This window comes from Notamacropus eugenii, chromosome 5 (assembly GCF_028372415.1).
Source record: "Notamacropus eugenii isolate mMacEug1 chromosome 5, mMacEug1.pri_v2, whole genome shotgun sequence".
NCBI lineage: Eukaryota > Metazoa > Chordata > Mammalia > Diprotodontia > Macropodidae > Notamacropus > Notamacropus eugenii.
In genome coordinates this window covers 74,668,052-74,688,382 of record NC_092876.1, presented here as the reverse complement: position 1 = coordinate 74,688,382, position 20,331 = coordinate 74,668,052, and the positions used below count along the sequence as shown (strand labels likewise).

The 20,331-nt window shown below is 38.9% G+C and overlaps 1 protein-coding gene across 7 annotated transcripts in view; it reads left to right on the top strand.

Annotated features, from left to right (window-relative positions):
- CCDC30 (coiled-coil domain containing 30) overlaps nt 1-20,331 on the top strand; it is a 165,877-nt gene that overhangs the window by 29,051 nt on the left and 116,495 nt on the right. For all 7 annotated transcript variants that reach the window (XR_011967154.1, XM_072609733.1, XM_072609736.1 and 4 more), the window contains exons 6-7: nt 9,743-9,899; nt 14,502-14,573. Coding sequence is in view for 6 of the 7 variants with exons in the window: in XM_072609733.1 (XP_072465834.1) it covers nt 9,743-9,899; nt 14,502-14,573 (229 nt within the window). In the remaining variant the exon portion in view is untranslated. The remainder of the gene's footprint in view (nt 1-9,742; nt 9,900-14,501; nt 14,574-20,331) is intronic.

Sequence of the window (20,331 nt, the reverse complement as noted above, 5' to 3'; positions counted from 1 at the left end):
TCAGTGTGGTCTTTACCCTACATGAGTATTCTTGCTTTTTGAACCAGTATGTGCCTTAGGAATTCCACATCAGCCTTCCTGAATTGGCACTTCTCTAGTCTGATGAGTAGCCCTTTCTGATCCAATCCTTGGTCTATGGCTGAGATGAATTCTTTGTTCTAGATGGAAGTATAGAAACAAACAAGAAGGTTGTTGAGATGGAGCTTTTTCTCTTGGAAGATGGAGATTATGAACTCCTTTAAGACTATTGGGACATTTCATAAACTGAATTCAAATAGAAAATTTATCTCAAATGATGTTTTCCCACCAATCACCTTTCCATATATAAATCAGACTCTGTACCATACCTCCATTCAGTTTTGTGTATCTCACCAACCCAGTCTGTTAGCACAATAGATTTCTAGTCCTGGCTGCTTGTAGCATACATGTAATCCTGTCAAAGCCACAACTCCCTGTGCCTTATTCAACAATCTATTAAGCACCTGCTATCGATAGATCATATACTAGGTCCTGGGAGTACAAAGACAAAAATAAAATCTGCCTTCTCACAAGGAACATTCAACCACCCTTAACAGATAACAAGTTCCAAGACCCAGGCAAAGGAGGTAACAGACTGGATTAACCCCTTCCATTAACTTTTATCCTGAAATTCCTACAGAGCCATGACTTTATGCCATTTAATTTCGGCTGATCAGAAATGGCAATCCCAGCACCAAGTTTTTGTCCTAGTCATAGGGCCAGTAGATCAGTAGCATTTCTACCTCTCCTGAACTGAACTGTGTGGATGAACTCACAAGAAAACATGGTATCTCCCTGATCCTACCAGTACATTGATGTAACTGGAAAGAGGGTGAGAAAGCCAGAAATCAAGATGGAGGCTGTGAGGAAATATATTGATTGTAGACAAAAAATTAGCCCCCAATTATTTCTGCAGATAGCATCCTTATCCATTAGGGACTGTTTGGCCTGTATCTTCTCTGTACACTCTGAATTTAAATCATCTTGGCTTTTAGAATTATCTCTCAGTTTGGCCTCTTCTCTTCTTTGGGCTCATGCTTGTAGGGACACACTCCCCCTAAGTGGGAGAGGGCTGGAATATGAAACCTTTTTTTTCTAGTAGGATATGCGTGTTACCTGACTCCTAAATTTCTTGTAGTCGATAATGGTAGTTGCTCTACTCCAGGCTCCCCAGAAGAGGGCTCTAGAGACCTCGTGAGAAGCTGCTGCCCCAGGCTACTGAGGAGTATACGAAGTCAGAAAACTCCTGACTTACTCAGTAGTTAAAATTTGTCCCTAGTACCATATAGCATCTAGAACCCTCATACTCTAATACCAGTTGTTCATAGGCTTCCTCTCCTGAGAATTCCCCATGAACCAGGTCAGTTTGAGTTTCATGGTAGACCCCCTAGCAACACATTGTCCATTGGGTCCCCCAATACCTCACTGAAAATAACTTCCTATTGGACAATATGGAGAGTTTTTATAGGAGCTCAAGGAAACTTTTGACCTCTCTTGCCTTAAGGTTAAAAATGTGAATTAGTATGTTTACTGGCCTAGCATAAACAAAGGACCATAATAGGATATGTCAGATCCTCCTGGAGTCTAAGTCAGGTAAAGGCCTTGTCCTGAAAGATCAATTTTTGTAGGATTTAGCTTTATTCATAGGATTAGCCAGGGAGCGCATGACCAACTATGTGCCCACAGTAGTGTGATGGAGTAGATAGGGCTCTAGACTTGGAATCAGAAAAATGGGAGGGTTCAAAAGCTACCTCAGACACTTTCTAACTGTATGGCCTTGGAAAAGTCATCTAGTCTCTTTGTGCCTCTTTTTCCTTATATATAAAATGAGAGGATTGGATTTAGGTCCTTTTCAACTCTATATCTGTGATCCCTGGGATCAAAAGTCAAGGGCTATAATCAATCAATAGGAAGTCCACATGGATTCACCTAAAATGGATGCCCACTTTCAAACAAAGCCTACAGCAGTTTCTCAGCTTGGAGGAATGCTAATACTGCTGCTGTATCACATTCCACAGGAGCGTGTTAGAAGTTTCCCTAAAAATTTTGAAGAACCCCTCAATATTAACTGATAGAAGGATGGGCCCTATGAAGAAGGGGATGCCCCTAGTGTGTGATATAAGATTTTACTTCACAGAGGCCACTTTGATCAAGGATGTGAAAAATTTCCATAGGTGAAGGTACAGAAATAGTTTTGTTTATCAAAGAAACTCCTGGAGATTCTCTGCTAGACCTGCAAACTAACTTAAGAAACTCATTGTTCTTTTTTTTTAATTTTTAAAAAATGTTTATTTTTAGTTTTCAACATTCATTTCCACAAAATTTTAAGTTCCAAATTTTCTCCTCATTTCTCCTCTCCCCCACTCCAAAATTCTGTGCATTCTGATTACCCCTTCCCCCAATCTGCCCTCCCTTCTATCACACCCCTCCCTTCCCTTATCCCCATCTTCTTTCTTTTCTTGTAGGGCAAGATAGATTTCTATACCCCATTACCTGTATTTCTTATTTCCCAGATGCATGTAAAAACAATTCTCAACATTTGTTCCTAAAACTTTGAGTTCCAACTTCTCTCCCATCCTCCCTCCCCAACCATCACCACTGAGAAGGCAAGTAAATCAATATAGGCTATATATGTGTAGACTTCCATAAGACTTCCATAATACTCACGTTGTAGAAGTCTAACTATATTTCCCTCCATCCTTTCCTGCCCCCCATTTATTCTATTCTCTCTTTTGACCTTGTCCCTCCCCAAAAGTGTTTACTTCTATTTACTCTCTCCTCCCATTTGCCCTCCCTTCTATCATCCCCCCACCCCACTTATCCCCTTCTCCTCTACTTTCCTGTAGTGTAAGATAGATTTTCATACCAAATTGAGTGTGCATGTTATTCCCTCCTTAAGCCAAATGTGATGAGAGTAAGCTTCACTTTTTCCCTCTTACCTCCCCACTTTTCCCCTCCATTGAAAAAGTGTTTTCTTGCCTCTTTTATAAAAGATAATTTGCCCCATTCCATTTCTCTCTTTCTCCTCTCTCCCCTCTTAATTTTATTTTTTTAGATATCATCCCTTCCTATTCAACTCACCCTGTGCTCTCTGTCTATACATATATAGGTATATAATCCCTCCAACTACCCAAATACTGAGAAAAGTTTCAAGAATTACAAATGTTATCTTTCCATGTAGGAATGTAAACAATTCAATTTTAGTAAGTCCCTTATGATTTCTCTTTCCTGTTTACCTTTTCATGCTTCTCTTGATTCTTGTGTTTGAAAGTCACATTTTCTATTCAGCTCTGATCTTTTCATCAAAAATGCTTGAAAGTCCTCTATTTCATTGAATGACTATTTTTTTCCCTGAAGTATTATACTCAGTTTTGCTGAAGTGTAGGTGATTCTTGGTTTTAATTCTGGTTCCTTTGACTTCTGGAATATCATATTACAAGCCCTTCAGTCCCTTAATGTAGAAGCTGCTATATCTCATGTTATCCTGATTATATTTCCACAATATTTGAATTGTTTCTTTCTAGCTGCTTACAATATTTTCTTCTTGTCCTGGGAACTCTGGAATTTGACTACAATATTCCTAGGAGTTTCTCTTTTTGAATCTCTTTCAGGAGGTGATTGGTGGATTCTTTCAATATTTATTTTGCCCCCTGGTTCTAGAATATCAGGGCAGTTTTCCTTGATAATTTCATGAAAGATGATGTCTAGGCCCTTTTTTTGATCATGGCTTTCAGGTAGTCCCATAATTTTTAAATTGTCTCTCCTGGATCTATTTTCCAGGTCAGTTGTTTTTCCAATGAGATATTTCACATTATCTTCCATTTTTTCATTCTTTTGGTTTTGTTTTGTGATTTCTTGGTTTCTCATAAAGTCATAAACCTCCATCTGTTCCATTCTAATTTTTAAAGAACTATTTTCTTCAGTGAGCTTTTGGACCTCCTTTTCCATTTGGCTAATTCTGCTTTTGAAAGCATTCTTCTCCTCATTGGCTTTTTGAACCTCTTTTGCCAATTGAGTTAGCCTATTTTTCAAGGTATTATTTTCTTCAGCATTTTTTTGGGTGTCCTTTAGCAAGGTGTTGACCTGCTTTTCATGCTTTTCTTACATCTCTCTCATTTCTCTTCCCAGTTTTTCCTCCACCTCTCTAACTTGATTTTCAAAATCCTTTTTGAGCTCTTCCATGGCCTGAGCCCACTGAATATTTATTTTGGGTGTTTGGGATACAGAAGCCTTGACTTTTATGTCTTTCCCTGATGGTAAGCATTGTTCTTCATCATCTGAAAGGATGGGAGGAGATATCTGTTCACCAAGAAAGTAGCCTTCTATGGTCTTACTTTTTTTTCCCTTTTTTGGGCATTTTCCCAACCAGTTACTTGACTTTTGGGTCCTTTGTCAAGAGTAGGGTATACTCTGGGAATCTGTGAGATCTCAGTTCCTCCAAGGTGGCACAGTCAAGTGTGTACTGGTCTGGATGCAGAGAGGGATTTTTGTGCCCAGAATCTTAGCAGATACCTCTCCACAGCCACTTGGCCTCCAGTTCCCAAGTCAGCACTGGGGGCTGATATTCAGATATGCTGGATGGGCAGGGCTACCATTCAGTTTGAGACAAAGACCAGCTTCCCAGGTCCTCCACCCAGGGCTGAGATAAGACTCAGCTCTTCAATGTCCCCAGGGGTTTTTACGCTCCAACAATGGAGCTTCTGTATGGGCTGCTATGCAGGCTCTGTGGCTGCTGCCTGCTGGCGGAGCTATGGGAAGGCACTTCTCCCTTCCTGGCCTACTGATAAAACCCCGTCACTGACCTTTGGCGCCTGTGGGCCAAGGGATCTGAGGACCCGCTACTGTGACTGGAGATTCCACCCTGAGGTGTCCTTTTCCCAGAGTGTTGTTGCGCCGCCCCGCTGCTCGGCCAAGGCTGGGCTGGGCTCTGTGCTCGGCTCCATGTCCAGCACAACCAACATTTCCATAGGCCTTTCAGGTCACTGTGGGCTGAAAATCTCCTCCACTCTGTTGTTTTCCACTTCTGCTGCTCCAAAATTTGTTGAGAGTCCCTCTCTACAGGTATTTTATGGGCTGTGGGGAGGACCCTGCATAAGTGTGTCTTTCTAGTCCGCCATCTTGGCTCCACCCCCTCCCATAATTTTTAAATTGTCTCTCCTGGATCTGTTTTGCAGTTCAGTTGTTTTTCCAATGAGACATTTCACATTGTCTTCTATTTTTTCATTCTTTGGTTTTGTTTTGTAATTTCTTGTTTTCTCATAAAGTCATTAGCTTCCATCTGCTCCATTCTAATTTTTAAAGAACTATTTTCTTCAGTGAGCTTTTGAACCTCCTTTTCCATTTGGCTAATTCTGCTTTGTAAAGCATTCTTCTCTTCATTGACTTTTTGGACATCTTTTGTCAATTTAGTTGGCCTATTTTTAAAGGTGTTATTTTCTTCAGCATTTTTTTGTGTCTCTTTAGCAAGCTGTTGACTCATTTTTTATGATTTTCTTGCATCGCTCTCATTTCTCTTCTCAATTTTTCCTCCACTTCTCTTACTTGATTTTCAAAATCCTTTTTGAGCTCTTCCCTGGCTGGAGACCACTGCATTTTTATTTTGGAGGTTTTGGATGCAGAAGCCTTGATTTTTAGGTCTTCCTCTGATAGTAAGCATTGTTCTTCATCTGAATGGATAGAAGAAAATACCTGTTCGCCAAGAAAGTAGCCTTCTATAATCTCATTTTTTTCCCATTTTTTGAGCATTTTCTCAGCCAGTTACTTGACTTTTGAGACCTTTGTCAAGAGGAGTGTATACTCTGGGGACCTGTAAGTTCTCAGTTCCTCCAAAGTGGCACAATCAAGGGAGAGGAGTTTATTCCTCTCCTGGCCTGTGCTCTGGTCTGGGAGCTACCACAAGCTTTTCTGCCTAGGATCTTTGAAGCAGTCTTTGGGATTTGGGGGTTGAGCAATCTGGGAACCACAGCTGCTGCTGGGGATTCCACCCCCGAGGCCTGACAATGCCTCCCTATCAAGGCTGGGCTGTGCTCTGCTCCGAACCTGATGCAATTCCTATCTGCCTTCCAGGCTGTCTTGGACTGGAAATCTCTTTCACTCTATTGTTTTGTGACTTCTGCTGCTCTAGACTTTGTTTAGGGTCATTTTTTACAAGTATTTTATGGACTGTGGGGGGAGAGCTAGAGTAGGTGTGTCTTTCTACTCTGCCATTTTTGCTCTACTCCCTGAAACTCACTGTTCTGATGATGATCAAGGAAGTCAATTCCATGAGCTTCCAGAGCTATCTATTCTTTTTCTTCATTTCCCTTTAACTTGTCTAGAAAATGGCAGTTTTCTTTGTGATTTGCCTCATTTGTGGCTCAGCAAACATTGTTTTTGACCTCTAGGTTCCTGTCTTCCTACTGGAAACATCCATCAACAAGCATTGGATAAGTGTCTCTACTATGTGCCAGGCACTGTGCCAAGACTCTGGAATGATATAAAAATGAAAATGGAATAGTCCTTGCCTATGAGAGACAACATATGCACGTAGAGATGTTCCAAACAAATACAAGCTAATTTGGGAGTATGGGTGCAGAATGAGAAAAAGTGTCATATCAAAGGTGGGACTTGAGCTGAGATTTGAAGGAAACTAGGTATTCTAAGAGAAACAAGGGAAGAATGAGTACATTCTTATCAGTGGATACCTCTTTTGGGAAGTCAGAGAGATGAGAAATGGAGTGTCATGTGTGAAGAACAGCCAAAAAGCCAACTGGGTTGGAAAAAGTAGTGGGATGAGAAGGTGAATGACAGCAAATGGCATGCCATTGTCAGAACAAGGAGTATGTGTTTGTGTACATCATGTCCTACTTGCCTGTGGGCAGGAAAGAAGGGTAAAGCCTAGAGTGTGCTCATGATTGATAGGTGAGAGTATTCTTAAGTCTAATGCCTTTCTTGGATCTCGGGAATGTTTTAAGATAGAAGATCCAAAGTGTTAGAAAGGAAGTCAAGTCATCAAGCCTTTGTGAAGCCTCTCGTATGTAACAGGCACAGTGTTAAGCACTGGGATACAAAGACAGGCAAAAATAGCCGCTATCTCAAGGAACTCAGAATTTCACAGGGGAGGCAAGATGCAAACTACTACATGCATGCATGACTCTATAGAAGATAAATTAAGATATAATCACAGAGAAAGGGCACTAACTAGCATTAAGAGGAACTAGGGAAGGCTTCTTGTGGAAGGTGCTATTTAAGATTTGAAGGGAGCCAGAGAATCCTTGAAGCAGAGAGGAGAAAGAGTGTTCCAGGCCTGGGGGACAGCCAGTAAAAAGACTTGGTGTCAGGAGAGTGTTGTATTGGAGGAATGGCAAAGAAGCTAGTGTCATTGGACCAAAGAGTACATGGAAGAAAAATGTGGTCTGGGTTGAAGACTAAGAGGTCCAAATTCCAATGCAGTCTCCATAGAACCAGGTTTAAGAGAACCACACTGAACATAGTGTTTCAGTTAATGACAAGTGACTCGATGTATGAACCCAATGTAGCACGTTACAGCCAACAGCATAGGTTATCTCTTTTTATAGTGATGCTATGCCAACCACCACCCCAACCTTTGACAACTGAAGCTTATACAGCTAGACAAAGTGGATTATGAAAATCAATGATACTGTTTTTCTGAAGGTAATTATAGAAGAGTTTTGAACATATTTCAAACAATGGCAGCATCAGTGAAAAAATGTATAACCTCCTTACTTGTGATGTAATTTTGATAAAGAATATGCAGTTGGGTAAATTCAGAACTGGTTGAACCAGATATAAAATGGGTTAAGAAATGGAAATACTGCAAGCTAGAGGGGTGGGAAGTGGGAAGGTCTTCAGTGGAATGACATGGGACTTTGAACTTGGCCCTGTTCTCTTCACTGTTTTTGCCAGTGACTTGGCTGAAGATATAGATGAAAGGCTTCTAAAATTTGCAGGTGAAATAAATCTGTGAGGTATTAGCTAACACTTTGGATTTCGTAATTAAGATTCAAAAAGATCTGGACAGGCTACAATAATGTTCCAAATCCAATCCTGTGAAATTAATAGGAGTAATTGTAAAGACTCTGGTTTAAAAAAATAGGCATGGGAGAGGTATGGTTAGAAAACTGTTCATGTGAAAAAGTCCCTGGGAATTTTAGTGGACCCACTGTGAAGCAGCAGTATGAGGTGGCACCCTCCTTCAGTACTTCGGGAGATTTCTAATTTTAATGGGGTGTAATCTGATCTGTTGATATGATAACAGCTTTTTTATTACTTAGCAGTAAATGGTTCTTGAAAGTTACTGTGACTAAAAAGTTTTTTACTCTCTGGTCGCTAGATAAGCCTTCCCAAAATTAGTTAGGCTAGTCTTCAGACAACAGGCATACAACCTGTCCAGCTTTTGTAGGCCTTTCCAGGGCTTGTATTTCTCTGACCTAGTCTTCCAGAACTCAGGGTCATTGCTGTATCATAATGAGTCATTGGAATAATATTTTAGTGGTCATACTCTCTGTTAATTAGCGTAGACAGTCTTAGGTAGAATTAATAGAAGCTGTGTGCAGATATTCAGTTCAGTTCCACAAACATTTATTATAGGTCTGTTGTGTGCACTATTATAGGCACCATTCTGAGTTTTGGAGGATACAAAGAATAAAAATGACACAGTACCTCTCCTCAGGTGGCTTCCAGTCTAATGGAGCAGTTCACATTCCATAATTAAGCTCCTCAATGTATTTGCCCTGGTCAGACCATGTGTAGAGAGCATTGTATTCTCTTTTGGGTTCCACCTTTTAAGAAGGGTATTAACAAGCAGGTGGCCTGTCCAGAGGAGGGTAACTAGGATTGTGAGGGGCCTCAGTGCCATGAAGTACAGGGATCAGCCACAGGGTCGTAGGCATGTTTTCGGCTGCCCAAGTGACCATGTCATCCTCCTGCTAAAAACCTTTGGTGGCCTCCAGTGCAATGGAGCCCCAGCTTACCTCTGCAGCTTGGTTGGAGGTTGCAGCCTCATCAAGTTATTCCACAAGCACAGACTGTATAAGGTCCTGAGCTAATTGGAGTGGTGTGTGTGTGTGTGTGTGTGTGTGTGTGTGTGTGTGTGTGTGTGTGTGTGTAATAAAAACAGCCCCTGTGTTCAAGGATATGTGGGAATATATGTGCATACATAAATAAATACATGATACATGTAGGGAGGCAACCTTTACCCATCTGCTTGTTATTAGTACTCTCTGCCTGAAATTCCTTGTATTTATTTATCTTATAGTATTAATATGTATATATTATCTTATAGTTTTCAACAGAATGTAAGCTACTTGAGAATAGAAACTTTTATTTTTTTATCTTTCTATCCCCACCTTGGGCACCATATTTCCTACTTAGTAGTCATTAAATGTTTATTGAATTGAAAAGAGAAGGACACACAGTAATTAACAGGCTTAAAGGTGGTTTTGCTTGGCCCCAGAGGAGAGAACTAGGAACACAGAGAAGCAGATTTGAGGTGGATTAAAGGCCAGTTCCAAAAAGTATGGGCTGCCTTAGGAGACAGTGGTTCCCTTTTTTCTGAAGGTATTCCAGAAGAGACTAGATCTCTATGTTCTATGGGCAGAAATGGTTTTCATTTAAACACATATTTTTCTTCCTTTCCTTTCCAGACTACTGAGCACTGATAGAAGTACTGTACAATGAAAGTAAATTTGCTTTTGGTCTGCTATTAAGAATATCTGTATTTCAGCCCCCTAATGAAGAACTGGAGAAAGTAAAAACCATACAAGGAAACCTCAAGAGGAACATGGAGGAAGAAGCAGCTACAAGGTTACATCAGGTGCATGAAAAGATCTGTAGACTGACCAAAAAACTAGATACAAAGGAAAAAGAACACAATAAACTCGGTAAACTTGGAATTTATTAAAAATCATTATCTCCGACTGTTGCAATGAAACTTTGTTGAAATCACTTTCATTTTACAAAATTACATTTTACAAAATTAAAGCTGAAGACAACCTGAGGGCTGCCCTGAGAGCCTGTGCTCATGAGAGGCCAAGCACTCTGCAGGCCACCATACACACATATACTCATCACTTCTTTGGGAGCTGCTGGGAGTTGGATTTATATCTTCCACCCACTGATTTCTGATGTTTTGAAGCAGCTCACTTAATTTGACTAAACTTTTTTTCTTTCCTAAGTTCTTAAAGTTCTTTTCATATTTATTTATCAAGGGTCTCTATAAAACAAGGAGACTAATTTCAAGAAGCCGCACACAGAGACCTGTTATGTTCTTTTACAGACAGATCTTGCAGATCGGTTTTCTTGAGGTTTCTTTTTTGGACTAAAGAATTTTTCCAGAACTGCGGGTTTGATTTAACCTCATAAAATGAGTTACAGAAGAGTCCACATTTTGTGTCTCTGGGGTAGACTCAGTGAGCTTCATTTCACAGCTTCTTTCCCAAGAGAAAAACTGCCACATTCATGTTTCTGCGTTCAAGAAATGTCCATGTAGACTGTTCTCCAGAACAGTTTTAGCAGATCTGGGATTCCCTTTTAGCTTCATTTGAAGTCAGAGAGTTTCAAAGGTGTCCTCAGTGCAGAGGAAGATGGTTGATTACTTGTTAAAGTGCTTCTATGTCATATCGGATAATAGAATCCAAAGGTCATTCTCTTTGATGAAGGGCTGAATCTAGTGTAGGGTTAGATCGAATGGAGGAGGGGAAGACCAGAGTTCAAAGCGTCTCTCAGATGAGCCTCAGTGACCTCATCTGTAAAATGGGGATAAGAACAACATTTCTCTTACAGAGTTGTGAAGATCAAATGAGGTAATGGAGATAAAGTGCTTTGTAAACTTTGAAGCATGTACAAATGCTACCTGTTATTAATATGAATAATAATTTTCGTTATTTAATAAATTGTAAATTATTTCTTATTATAATATTATCAGTAATAAATTTAATACCTACCTCCCAGGATTGTCCTGAGGATAATATTTGTAAAGTATCTTGCAAACCTTAAGGAGCTATATAAAGGCTATCTATCTTTATTACTATGATTCTGTGTTTGTCCTTCATTTTTGAAGAAGACCATGACATCAGAGAAATAATGACATGACGTGTACTTGACATTGTTTTGAGTGAGGGAGGTCTGTGCACGATCACCAACCTCACTTTCTTCTCCTGAGCCATCTGGGTCCAGTGACCAGATATTCATCAATGCATCAGGATGACTGGAGATGGCCCAGGGTGCAATGGGAGAGCTTGGTCTTTTTAGGCTGGCCTTTTCAGGTGCTCATTTAGAGGGAGGTAATGCCCATATAGGGATGTAAATAGTTTGCCCATATTAAATAACTATGATTAATGCAACAATCTTTGGCTTGTATTGACTTTGTAGGTTGAGGCAATGACAATTTTAATTTTATAAAAACTGCTTTTAGGATTTCTGCTTTACATAGAACTAACAAGAATTTAGCTTTTCTTAATCATTTTTATTTTTTTATTTTTAAAATAATTTTTAATTTTAATTTTCAGTTCCAAATTCTTTCCCTCTCTCTACACCCTCCATTATCCATTGAGAGGGTAAGAAATGATACCTATTATACCTATGAAATGATGTAAAATATTTCCACATTAACCATGTTGTGAGAAAAAAAGTAGGAAAAATGAAGAGAAAAAATATGCTTAAATCTCCATTCAGAATCTATCAGTTCTCTAACTCTAGGTAGACAGCATCTTTTATTATGAGTTCTTAGGCATTCTTAAAGCAAGTAGTACAAAGTTTTTAATTGTTTTTGAAACTACTAATTTAAAAAATATTAATGCAAATTACTTATTTCTATTCATCTTTTGCCATTGCAATTTGATTTAGAATATATTTGTTACAAAACAGGCTTATTTTAACAATTAAGGAGTAAGAGAGTAGCTATGATTTGAGAGATTAATTCCTGAAGTTATCTGATTCTTAAAATCAGTGAAAGCTGTTTCCTAAACTACTTGTCAGTTTTGACAATTTTGACAAATTTTGACCATTTGACAATTGAGCCATAATTGATGACTTTTTTGCGTGTTAAAATTCTAAATTGTCTTATATTTGTTGAGTTACTCCCCCGTGGGTGAAGACCTTTCCCCCTCTTGGACTTCATCTAGCCCTTCACTCACACTTCTTTTATGCACTCATCATGTATTATTTTGTGTCATAATTGCATATATGTGTACATATACATACATACAATTATATATGTATATATATACATATATCTGTGTAGCTATACCTGTAGCTATACCCTTATCCCATGCTAGAGTATAAGCTCCCTCATGGAGTTACAGGGACTGTTTCTTAGCTAAACATTTAATCTTCCCTATCTGCAAGTACAGTTAATCAAAAAGCATTTATTAAACTCTTATCTACTGTACGCTAGCCTTTGTACTACAGAAGAGATAGCTCCCAGCCATCAAGGAGTTTGCCATATGGCAATCAACAAGGATTTGTTAAATTCTTACTGTGGACCAGGTATCACAGGGGTGGGGAGGGAAAAGGATACAAATAAAATACAAATAAAATACAAAAAAAAGGCCAAAACAATTCCAGCCTTTAAGAAACTTACATCATAATGCAGAGAGACAGCTTATACTCGTAAATACATACAAAATGATCATAAAATAACTTGGAGGGGGTTGGCACCAGCAGATGGGGAGATCAAGGAAGCCTTCATATAGAAGGTGTCTCAAGCTGATTCTTGAACGAAACAAGGGTTTCCTGGAGATGAAAAGAGAGTACGCTCCTGGCATGGAGGACAGCCAGGACAAAGACTCTGAGAAGAAGGGCATGTGTCCAGAGCAGGAAGTAGGTCAGGAGTAGACCAGGAATCACCGGAGTATGTGGAAAGGAGAAAAGAAGGGAAAAGACCGGAAAGGTAGAAAGGGACCAGGTTGTAAAGAGATTTAAAACTGACTCAACTAAACTGGTTTACCAAATGTATTTTATTTGTTTTAGTCTTCAAAAGTAAAGTTTTAAAATTCTTTCAGTTTTTTCAAAGTCACATGTTTTCTGCATGTTGAACCTTCTAATGGTTTGTGAGACTTCTAATGAATATAATAGAAAGCGTGCCTTCTATATACCATAAATTATGATCTTGCTTCAAAAGATTTGAATGAAGAAACATTAATTAAACTTTTACTGTGAACCAAGCGCTGTGCTAAGTCCTATGGTATAAATGAAAAAGCAGACAATCCATGCTTGATGTTATGGAACTCATATTCTAATGGAAGAAGAAGGCACACATAGGGCATGGTGGTCAGGGAAGGGAGTTTTGTTCTGGGTAGTCATTCATACATGGGACAGTCAACTTACATATGTTTTCTAGAAGCAGTTGGGGGTGGGGGCAGAGTTAGAAAGAATAGGTTCTACATTCCAATGGCAAGTTGGCCTGAATGGATGACTGGATGGGATATGGCCTGGGGTTTCGGAACCAGCTAGATATAGTCAGCTAGCTAAATTTGCACTTACTCTCTCCCTAGGCAAGATATCTGAGTCCCAAGGTGGGACTTCAAAATAGGTAGATACAAATTTGATGTTTATTCTAGTTTTTTGGGGGGAGGAGGAGGGATGCACAGACTAATATATAAACTGATTATTTCAGTCAGTCATTTATTCATTTAACTAGTACCTCTTTTTTTTTTTAACACCAACACACCAATAGTAATAATAGAATATATTTAACATGGCACTTTATGGCTACAAAATGCTTGACAAATAATTTGATACAGTGTGCTCAGGCTATGAGATATGGGGGACAGGAAAAGGGGGCTGGTAGTAGAAAAAGTACTATCCTTGAAGTTAGAAGACTGTGTGTATCCCACCTCTAACACGTAAAAAAAATTTTCTGAAGCTCTTATAACTATGGGAAAGTCAGGTCTCTGAGTCTTAAGATTCTTTATTTGTAAGAAAGGGGTTATAATATTGTATATTATTGACCTCACATTATTGTGTTGAAAGCAAAACTTTATAAATCTTAAAGGCCCACATAAATATGTTGTTATTGTTATTTTAAAAATGATACCTGCCCTTAAGTTCAGAATTAGTAAGATAAGACACACACATATGGAACATTTATGTTCACATTATGGAAATGTGAAAAAATATAATGCAAGGTAGTGCTTAATTAAATTCTAAGGTCTGATATAACATAGTCTGAAGTTAAGGAAAGTTTCTTTTTTGTCTTTGTATACCCTGTTCTTATTGCAATGCCTAGCACATAATAGGTACTTAATAACACTTAATAAAGTTATTTATTTTTAATTTGTTGGTGGTTTTACAATTTTGTTTTTATTTTTTGTGCAATTCTGAATATTTAGCACAATTTAGTTAAGACTTTTTGATTATTTAATGTCTTTTACATTGGAGTACTTTACATTTTACCTTTGAAGATGCAATGGAATGAAATTTGGAGAATAAACATATACTAATTTGGTATCTAAGTAAGTATGCTATATTTCTTTTTCTTTTAGAGCTTGCCTTAGAATCAACCCAACTAGAAATTGACGCATTGAAAGAAAACTTGAGTAAACTTAAAGAAAATGGTAAGTCACTCTAATCATTGTTAAAATTTTCAGATCACATAGGTACAGTGTTTCATTTTGGCTAAATATCTTATATTTCCAGTCTACCAAATGGCTCCCCAGTTTGAATTCTTTCCCTAGTAACAGAAACTTATAATTACCCAGAGGTAAGTTTGTGAATACACTACTAGGATTACATATATAGAAATTCTTTGTAGTTAAATCTCACCATCAGGATGTCTGGCTGTTGATAGAATAACTATAGAAATAATTGGAAATATGAACACATATAACTTTAATTACAATTTTTTATTTCTTGCTTTAAGGAAACCAATAATTAAAAATAAAAAGTTATAAACCAAATAATTGAGGGATTATTATTCCTATAAAAAATTTGTTTCAGGTGTTATGTAACATATCTTTAATCTATGCTGCCTCTAATCCCTGCTACTAGGGGTACTGAGGCCCTGGGGGCTAGGCTGATTGGTTGTCCACATTAAGTTGGTTTTGATATAGTGAGACCTTAGGAGTAGGAGGCTGCCAAATTGCTTCAGGAAGGGCAAGCTGGCCCTTGTCAAAAAGAGCAAGTCAGACTTCTATGCTCCTCAGTAGTAGCCCCTGCCCTTTCAACCTGAGAAAGGGAGATCCCATCTTTAAAAAAAAAAAAGAAAAATTGTTGTTTGTTTGTTCCAGTACTTGGTACAGTACCTGACCCTTAATGTTTATTGATTTAATTAATTGACTTAATTAATGATTAATGTTTATTGACTACTTTACAAAAGTGTTCCTTTAAATGGAAAGTTATTAATAGGTAATTTACATAAGAAGAAATCCAGGCTATAAATGGCCATATGAAAAATGCTGTTAATCAGTGATGTTAAATTCAAATAGAAATGATCCCTGGTGGCAGGATACTGACTTAGAAAAGCACAAATAACATGTGTGTTGTGTTATATTTTTAATTGTTTTGTTAAACATTTCCTAATTACAATTTAATTTGGTTGGTCTTGGGGAGTTTGACATCTCTACTCTAAACCACTATGAATCAGAAAAACGCTGAAGTACCACCTCATCATTAGCTCGCAGCGTTGACAAAATAGAAAAATGACAAATGTTGAAGGGCTATGGGAAAGCAGACATATTAATGTACTGTTGGTGAAATTGTGAAGTGGTTCAACCATTCCGGAAAACAATTTGGAACTATGCCCCAAAACCTATTAAACTGTGCATACTCTTTGACCCAGGTCTGTGGCCCATAGAGATGAAAGAAAGAGGAAAAAACACCCATATGTGCAAAAATATTTACTGCAGCCTGTGGTGGCAAGGGGTTGGAAACTGAGGGGATGCCCTTCAGTTGGGGACTAACATAATACATTATGATATATATGTATATATACATATATACATACACATAGGATATATATTTAATATATTTCTATAAATGAAAAGATGAAGGGGATGATTTCAGAGAAACCTGAGGAGACTTATATGAACTTATACAGAGTGAAATGAGCAGAATCAGGAGAACAATTTATACAATTATAGCAATATTGTAACAACTTCAAAAGACTCAGGAAGTGATCAACACAACGACCAACCACAATTCCAAAGGACTTATGATGAAACATACTGTCTGCTTCCAGATAGAAATATCATATACTCAGACGAGAGATTGAGACAATTTTTTTTATTGGTACATGGTCAAAATGACATTTTATTTTGCTTGACTATACATGTTTTTGGTAATGGACTCAGAGTGCAGATTGAGACATATTTCTTTTTTATTACATAGCAATGCTGGAATTTGTTTTGTTTGACATGTTTGTAATGAGTTTTGTTTTGTTTGTTTTCTTAATGGGAGAGAGGGAAGGTGGAGATGGTTAGGAGAGAATATGAACCTGAAAATAAAGTACAATTGAATTTTTTTTTAAAAAGTTGCAGAGAGGCCAAGATGGTTGAGGATTAAGAAAAGACCATTGGATTTAACAATTAAAAGACAATTGGTAATGTTGAAGAGAGGATTTTGGTTGAATGGTAGAGTTTTAAGTCAGATTGCAGAAGGGGGATGGTGAGTTTTTCTGTAAAAGTAAGTAATTACAGGATCAAAATATGAGATGTTTGGAGGGTCCAGGAAAGTTTTTTTTTTTAAAGATGGAAGGGACCTGAGCATGTTTGTTGGCAACAGAGAAGTAGCTAGTGGTTCACCAGGTAACGTCTATAAAGCACTTTGCAAATCTTAAAACTCTGTATAAAAGTTAGCTATTATTATTATAAGAAGATATTGCATATTGGAGAGAAACCTTTATTGAAGGAGCAGCTTCTAGAGAAGAAGAGAGAGAATAAGATGGCAGCTATGAGGAAGTGTTGACGTTGGCAGGGAGAAAGACCACCTCTGTCAAGAGTGGAGTAAAAAAGGGGAGAATGGGTGATAATGGAAAAGTTTTGGGGTGTGGAGTAGAGGGAAACTCACAGAGGGCAAGCATTCACATGGTGGTCAGAAGAAGTGAGAATTTTGGTATTGATTGTGTGACATGGGAGACACTGGCACTGGACTGCCCAACATGGCATGCCCGTATCAGAGAAGGTGGTGTGCTCTGTGAGCAAAGTAGAATTGAAACAGCTCAAAGGAAATACAGGATGTGCAAATTTAGAGAATCCACCCCAAATGTTCACCTGGACTATTTGTGCCCAATCTGTGATAGAGCATTCCAAGTTTGTATTTGTCTGATCAGCCACAGTCTAACACACTGAAATTTGACTTTAGCACAGTGATGTCATTTTGGTCCTCTTTGAGAACAAAGGACCATCAGAGGGAAAGAAGGACCTTATAATGGCCTCAACTTTTTGAGTAGAGTAGAAGATAAGTAAGCTCTTCTGCTTGGGGAGGAAGATATAGTGGTATAGGAGGATTTGAGGAGAAAAAGAAATTTGGGAGCACCTATGACAAGGTTTAGAATGGTTAGAGCTGGAAAGAATTCACTTAGACCTTCTCTGTAGTCCTTGGGAGCTTTATTGATGCAAAAGCAGCTGGCCTGAGATTTAGCAAGGAGCTAAACAAAGGCACTGATATAGGAAAAGAACCAGACTTATATAGACAGGAAGCTATACAGCCTGTAGGATGATGATATAATTTTTAGGGCTGGAGATGTAGGGACAGGATAAGAAAGCTGAATGATACAAGATAAGGGAGACAGGGGAAATTTTATGACTCAGGATGGAAAAGACAAGGAATTTTATTGTCCGGGATAAGGGGAAAGTTTTATGGTATTCCAAGATAAGGAGGAGAGACTTTAGGATACCCTCATGCTCAGGAGGGGCCTCACAAGGTACTGAAAAAGGAACTGTTAATATTATCCTATAGGGCACCTTTGTATCCCATATCCCCTTTGTTCCATTTGGATTAGCTATGGGGGAAAGTAGGGAAGAAAGTCAGTTGTGAGAGCACAGTTGAGATTAGGTACTTTAAATTTATTGAGCATTTACCCCTAGTCAGTACAATAAGGTGACTTCTTTCCACTGTGTTCAGGATTAGGATTGGAGAAGGCAACAGGTATAGTAACTGAGGTTTGGAAGTTTCCAAGATGTGAAAAGTCACAGGAAGAGTTTCCAAGATGGAGAACCCAGTAGAGTTAAACTGGTTCCAGGGGTGGGGAACCTGTGACCCTGAGGCCACATGTGTTCCTCTAGGTCCTCAAGTGTGGCCCTTTAAATCCAAACTTCACAGAACAAACAAGGGGATCTAAATTTATCATATACTTAAAACCTCCAACTGTACCTACAAGTTCATAATTTCACTTGTGATCCTCTTTTTTATTCTTTGTATATGGAAATGTATAACATTTGTTTGTTGATGTTTCTTGAGTCAATAAATATTTTTTATAAAAATGTCAGTTTAGGAAGATTGTAGCAGAGAAGGATCTTTGGGAAGATGGGGGAAGATGTAATACAAGAGGGGGATATTGTTGTTCCAGATCCTAGAAGTGGGGTAGTGATGGGTAATGATGCCCTTGAGGCATGACCATCCCTATGGGCAGCTGGGGTGAAGTAAAGACATGAGTTCTGAGGGCTGAAGAAGCTGATTAAGGAGGCCCAAGTGTTGGACAGGAGACTTTGGGTCAGTAAGGCTTCCAGATCCAGTCCTGGGGTCCTGGGGTCCTGGGTGGTGATGAGAGTTGAAACAGGGGATGAGACCTCCCCCACCCCCAAAGACTGGAGTACCAGGGGTAGGTCACCTGGAATGAATTCATTGACTTACACTTTTTTGCGGGCAAGAGTTCTTAGGGAACCTGCAACCTTAGAGGGGTATAGTTAAAGTTTATATAGGATATTCTATAGTAAGACATGTGCCAAGTGTGATGACTAGGTGATTCAGAGTGGGATTAAGGATTGATTAAGGAGTGGTTAGTTCTTAAAGGAGCATGCACTTTTAGTATCTACTGCACAGGTATTTTACCCAGAGTTTATCAAGAAATAACCCAAGAGAGGTTATGTGGAGGTGTGGTTTTAGGCCTGGTCACTGAGTCAACTTATGGTCAGGACTGGCTAAGGAATACCAGGCTGCTCTCATCAATGTCTTGTTAGACAAGATAAATGTAAGGGTGTATATGTATATCTAAGTCTAAGATACATATATGATTGGTCAGTGAGTAGTAAATGTCATTATGACCTAGTACACAGCCTGTTTCGCCAGTTCGCAGCTCGTTCAAAGTAATAAGTTCTACAGGTGCAGCTGGCTCCTGCAGAAGGAAGAGAGATCACAGTTTTTGCTGGGCCAGGCTGTTTTTGGGCTGGGGAGAAACTGCTTGGGATAGTGTTTTGAGGCTGGAGAGATGTGATTTTAGAATTAGGGTCCAAGCACAGGCACCCAGACACCTCATCAGTAGGACCAGAACCAGGCCATCCTGACTCATGGTTCAGGACTCTTTCAACTCAGTGAGGACGTTTTTAATGCACTTTTGAACTGTCCATATCCGTCCTGACAATGTGTCCTTTAGAAATGATTCTTATCTATTCATTGAGAGTCAACAAGCATTTAAGAGCAAGTTTTGATGCCGACACACGGTAAACACTCCATAGATGCTTTATTGATTTGGCACTTCCTTTGTGTAGTATTTTATTTTTGGCCTGGTTTGTGTCACTTCATATACTTAAAGGTAATAAAATTGAATATATTTTTTAAAAAATTTATATAATTAAGAAGTCTTAAGTGTAATATATACTTATATAAGTATAACAGGACCCTCTCAGGTTTCCGCACGGCCCTAGGACCTCTCACTCCTCCCCAGATCCAGAGTACTGTTTGGGTCAGCATCTGTTCCAGTCTGTACCTCAAAGTTTTCTTTTAAATTACTCTTTGTGCCAGATGTGGCCAAACAGTTTGAAGCAAGAGAATAAAAAAAGGAAATAGCAAGAATCCCACACATTTCAAGGGCTCTGGGGAAGGGCTCCCCCTGGACAACTCACAGCTCTTAAAATCATGTCTCCCCTGCAGTACTGCAGCTCTAGGCACTGTTGGCTCCGTCTCTTAGCAGTTTGGAGGTGCTTCCCTTCTGCTCTGGAGCCTGCAGCTTCCCGGTGTAGGTGCTGTAGTCACCTGCCACAGAGCTGCTTGCCTAGGCTGCTACTGCTGCTGCTGTTGGCCCTGGCTACAGCTGTCTGAGGCTATTGAAATTTTTTTGAGATTGCCCTAGCCAAAACTTGCTTGGGACTAGTAATCACACTTTCGGTTCTTTTGTGGATCTAGCCTACAGCCATATTTGACCAGTATTTCTAAGAGCCC